At 39.2% G+C, this 5,031-nt stretch overlaps 1 protein-coding gene across 1 annotated transcript; it reads right to left on the bottom strand.

Moving 5' to 3' along the window:
• Positions 1 to 106: 106 nt before the first annotated feature.
• Positions 107 to 4,824, bottom strand: LOC107719641 (E3 SUMO-protein ligase PIAS4-like). The gene is made up of 10 exons (XM_016527126.1): positions 4,521 to 4,824; positions 4,330 to 4,414; positions 3,074 to 3,115; positions 2,892 to 2,982; positions 2,564 to 2,692; positions 2,366 to 2,471; positions 1,533 to 1,606; positions 1,282 to 1,442; positions 1,055 to 1,206; positions 107 to 937 (listed from the first exon to the last, which is right to left on the bottom strand). The coding sequence occupies exons 1-10, from the start codon at positions 4,822 to 4,824 to the stop codon at positions 669 to 671; spliced, it is 1,413 nt and encodes a 470-aa protein (XP_016382612.1). The 3' UTR covers positions 107 to 668.
• Between the last annotated feature and the right edge of the window lie 207 nt (positions 4,825 to 5,031).

Here is a 5,031-nt window from a genome sequence, read left to right as displayed (position 1 = left end):
TGCCGATATTTACATTTAAAGCCATTATCGGCCGATTCCGATATCAGTCCGATAATATTGTGCATCCCTAATATATAGATATATAGATATATATATAGATATATATGAGAGATGGAAATTCGTCAGCAATGTCTCCAAATCACATCAAAACAAACAGCTAACATAAACATCTTATGTGGAGGACCAACAGAAAACGCCTCTGAATAGATTGTAAATGGTTGTATGATCTCGACCCAAAGGAATGAACGTTTTTGAGATACTGTGGCTTGTCTCACAATGTTTTGAAGGTCTGAACAGCTCCATATAAAACTAAAACTGGCAAGATCTTAAATGCCCAGGATGTTTAAACCTGTCAGAACACAAAGTGGAGAGGAAGTCGAGGACGATTGAGTAGAACTGAGGGTGGTGTTACTCTTCCATGGTCTTTAAAGGGAGAATACAGTATTAAGATGCTGTGAATGATTGGGAATAGCTTTAAGGGGCATCAACAAGTTTGTCAATGTGATGCCCGACTGCTCCAGATGTCAGCAGCGCATGAGTGTGCATGTCTATGTGAGTGCATGTGTGTATGCATTTGGGAGAGGACACGGGGACATGTTTCTTGAATTTCCAAGGCTCAGATCCCATCTACACCCCCCCCCCCAACAAGTCTTAGTGTCCTGCCAGTCTCAGTATGCGGGGACCAGGTCTTTGTCATAATCATATCTGCCCCTTTTAGGGGCGGGGCTGTCCTGGCTGTCATCAGTGTCCTCACTGTCCTCAGCTCCGCCCCCTCCTTCTTCCTCCGAAGAGTCGTCCAGAGTCAGATCCACCACAGCTCCGCCCCCCGCCCCGGCACTGGTGCCGCCGGTTCCTGCCGATGCACCACCCGATCCAGACTTCCCGGTCTGGTTTGTGCCGCTGTGTGCTGGGGAGTGGCCGTTCGCCTCAGGAACACCTTGGATGAGAGTTAAGACCCGTTATTTCCCATTAAATATTTAGATTTGCTCAAATGTAATATTATGCAAGTTAAACGTGTTGAAAATGACATTTCAGAAGGAAGAAACCTTCTTACATATATCCACCACAGGACAGTCAGGTGTGCGGCTGTTTTCCCGCTCTCTTTCCTTCTCTTTGTCATCCCTGATTGGCCTCCATGAACCGTCAGTCAAATACTCAATCTCCTCCACATCCTCCGGCGTCTCTTTAAGGATCTCGGACAGCAACCTGAAATGGGTCACGTTTGGTGAGTTTTACTGCCAGAGCCTGCGAGAAGCGAGGAGTTTAAGTAACTGTGCTTACCCATCAATAGTTAGAAGCTCAAAGGGAGCGGGTTTGTCGCATACGGGGCAGGTCCACGTGGGTTTCTTTTCATTCATTTGCAGGAAAAAGACAGCGTCAAAACACTGCAGGTGGGCGCAGGTGAGCACTCGACATGGCACTCCAAGTCTCATCTTTACCAGCTGCGTTGAAAAGACTTATTAGATCTATAACATTGCTATGATGGTTCCACAGCTAAGGTTCCACATAAAAGACAAAAACAGGACACTTACAGGACAGATGAGGGACACTCGCAGTCCCGTAGTGGCAATCTCACTCTCAGGATCAAAGCGCAACTTGTCCTGAACTGTGTACATACAAACAAAAAAGGTTTCAGTATAATATTGATGCCATGTATATATGTATATTTACACACACACACACACACACTACTGTTTTAAAGTCTGTCAATGTTTTTGAAAGAAAAAGGCTAAACGCACCGAGGCTGCATTTATTTAAGTAAAAATATAGTATTATTGCAAAATATTTTTGAAATTAAAAATATATTAAAATTGAAAACAATCATTTTAAAATGTAATTTATTCATGTGATGTCAAAGCTGAATTATCAGCAGCCATTACTCCAGTCTTTAGTGTCGCATGATCCTTCAGAAATCATTCTAATATGCTGATTTGGTGCTCAAACATTTCATATTATCATCAATGCTAAAAACCGTTGTGCTGCTTAATTTATAGATAGCAAAAGTATTTATTAAAAACTTTTGAATGTATTATTCAAATAAATAATGTTTAGTGTTTATATAGCCTAATCCTTTAGTAGGCATTGAAACTACCACATAGCAAATGGTTAAAAGGTTCCTTTATGAACCAAAAACATTAAATTAATCAATCACGGAAGTCAATGCAATGAACTAATACAGTGAACTATTTTTTTGTTGTGATTAATTAGTTTTATTAATTAAAAGCCTGAGAATACATTAAAAAATACATGCAAATCATTTCAACTGTTTTTTTTTTTTTTTACTATTGTTTCATACATCACACTTCCAGGGTTTCAAGTGTAACCACTGATCATGCAATGTGTTTGCCCAAGGTGAGAAACTTACTGCGTTCGCGACAACGTTCGGGACTCTCGACTGAGCAATGCTTCAGCTGGTTGAAGAGCTCTCCAGATGTGAACACCCTCACCAGGTACACTGCCACAGAGTACCGCTGCATCCAAAACACAGAGGTCAGTAACAACACACTCATCTTCATCTAACATGTTCATTCACATATATAGATATAAGAAAATAGCTCAGTACCTTTCCAAAGTTGCCCCATGTGATGGTGACTCTGTTAGTGACTGTGGAGAGGTGTAACCATGGCGTGATGTTGACGGGTCGACAGGGCCGACGTGGCTCAACACCCGGTTTATTGGAAGGATAGTAACCCTGAACAAAAAGAAGTAATGTAAATAAGTGAATTAATAATTTACAGCAACAAGTTATACAACATTCTAAGAAAACCATTTAAAACACAACAGATGCATTCAGAAAATTTATTCTGGTGTATTGAGGCTCACGATCCTCCTGAGTGGTGAAACCACCACACTCCCTGTTCTTTCAGCCTAATCAAATTCGTAACACTTACCGGTACATGACAGTAGGACTGATTCACTTTCACAGCAATGTTGGGAGGATATTGGTCCTCCTGAACGCCGATAGAGTCTGTGTAGCAGATTCTAGGAGGAGAACAGGATATGTTAGCATGCAATAAATGCATCTCTGACTCTAAAACGTGATGTACAGACATGATTTAGCTGAATGGCGTACCTGAGAACAACTTGAACGGATTTCATCCCTGGGCGAAGTTCACTGTGCATGTGTAAGTAAGAAAAAATGTTATGAGTAAACAATTAAAGACGCTTAATATTCTTTTGTATTATTTTTTTTTTATATATATATTTTGTTTCTATATATATGAAAAGTTCATTTGCAAAAACCGATAACTCCATTTTTAATCGGTCCGTTTTTTTTTTATTGTGCATTCCAAGTAATATCAATCAAACTGCAGTTGGGTTGTTTTGATTAAGTAATAATAACTTAAACAAATACAGGTAATTTACAAAATTTAAGTTTATTGAAAATATGTTTTTTTTTTACATATTAAAAGTTTGTTTTATAGCAAAAGCAGGTAACTCCAACAGTCGTTTTTTGGCAAAAGCAGATAACTCCACATTTCATGTTTTAAAGTAGGGATGTTCATTTCGGTTATTTTTCCTAACCGACAACTGACGCTCGTTAACCGATTATTAACCGTTAACCGAAAATATTATTTTAAATTCGAATTTAATTAAATTAGAAAGGATACGTGTCCGTGACCCATTAAAAAATACTAACATTTGTTTCCCGGGGATTAATTTACGAGAAATATATTTTTACTTAAATAATAAATTAAGAAAATGAAAGAAAAACTGTGTAACAAGTAGCCTAGTATGCAGAGTTTCGGTTCATTTTTGTGCTGCGCGAAAGGAAACCAGACAGCAGAAAGCGGCATCCTATTTTTCTTTAGGCTTATTTTACAAAAGCACAAAGATTTGTTTTTATTGTGAATGTACACAGATAAAAGCAAACCTTTTAAAATTCCGATTATCTTTAGGACTAAAAGGAGTAGCCTAGTTGCTTCCTCTGTTAGAAGGAAAAAATTCAAATGATTGCGCCGGCGCCGAATGCGCACACAGTTAAAGGGTTAGTTCACCCAACAATGAAAATTAGCCCATAAATTACTCACCCTCAAGTCATCCTAGGTGTATATGACTTTCTTCTTTCAGACGAATCTTTAAACCGTTTAACTGATTGTATTAATCGGTCAAAATTCTTCACGGTCGGTTAACGGTTAAAATGAACATCCCTATTTTAGAGTTGAAAAAAATACTCGTTTAATCTTTGTAATCTCCTCAGATGACAATGTAGATACCTGACAAACGTTGTTGTTGTTGACAATACATCCTGATTTCCTAAACATCAGCATTGTTATTGGCCATTGATTGCTAAATAAAGCCACCAGTTAGCAAGATGACTTTTCTTACCTGGAGTTCCGGATCTGTTCCACTTGACTTGGTGTTAATTCAAAAACACATTGACTTTCTTGCAGCTTCTCGCTGTTCTGTGCGACTGCAAAGTGAGACAAAAACATAATTAGCTCACTTAATGGCTTTCTTGTTGGCTAGACACACCTATTATAATTGGGTTATTATTTATTCATAATAATGGGACTCACTTAGTTCTGTGGGTGGCAGCAGCGTTTCTAGGTTGTGGTAGAACGGCAGGGGCACCAATTTGACTTCTGCCACAGGAGGCGGAGCTGGTTTGGGGATGCCGTTGAGGTAGTCTGTGCCCTGGACCGTGCCTCTGGGCGAGGAGTTAAGGGCAGGATAGTTTACGGGCACGGACTCAGGGCGTCGGGCCGCCAGCCAGGACGAGGCTTTGGGGAAGCGCGTCTCATAGAGCTGTCGAACGTTCTTTAGCAGCTCCGGACTGTATTCGGTCTGCACAAGCCGAAGAGCTCTTCCCAAAAAAAACATGATTTTTGAACATTTAAAAAAACGGAGTTATCTGTTTTTGCAAATGAACTCTTCATATATATATATATATATTTATGTTTTAAATCCTTATTATTAAGCCACGATTAACTATGAATAAGTGTAGCCAAAATAATGAATAAAAAACATGCGTTGAAATTTGGGTATCTGTGAAAATCTTTTTTTACACACTTATCTACATAGGCCTGC

This window comes from Sinocyclocheilus rhinocerous, unplaced genomic scaffold, assembly GCF_001515625.1.
Source record: "Sinocyclocheilus rhinocerous isolate Xijiao unplaced genomic scaffold, SAMN03320098_v1.1 scaffold1294, whole genome shotgun sequence".
NCBI classification, from domain to species: domain Eukaryota; kingdom Metazoa; phylum Chordata; class Actinopteri; order Cypriniformes; family Cyprinidae; genus Sinocyclocheilus; species Sinocyclocheilus rhinocerous.
The sequence above is the reverse complement of the archived record's forward strand: the minus strand, read 5'-3'. Positions and strand labels throughout refer to the sequence as shown.

What these genes read in the sequence shown, in the direction of transcription:
- LOC107719641 (XM_016527126.1), bottom strand. Translation starts at nt 4,824, where the DNA reads ATGTTTTTTTTGGGAAGAGCTCTTCGGCTTGTGCAGACCGAATACAGT. An exon ending in GCTGCCACCCACAGAACTAA is followed by an intron (nt 4,415 to 4,520) that starts GTGAGTCCCATT and finishes CTCACTTTGCAG; the next exon opens with TCGCACAGAACAGCGAGAAG. An exon ending in CGAACGTTGTCGCGAACGCA is followed by an intron (nt 1,607 to 2,365) that starts GTAAGTTTCTCA and finishes GTATGTACACAG; the next exon opens with TTCAGGACAAGTTGCGCTTT.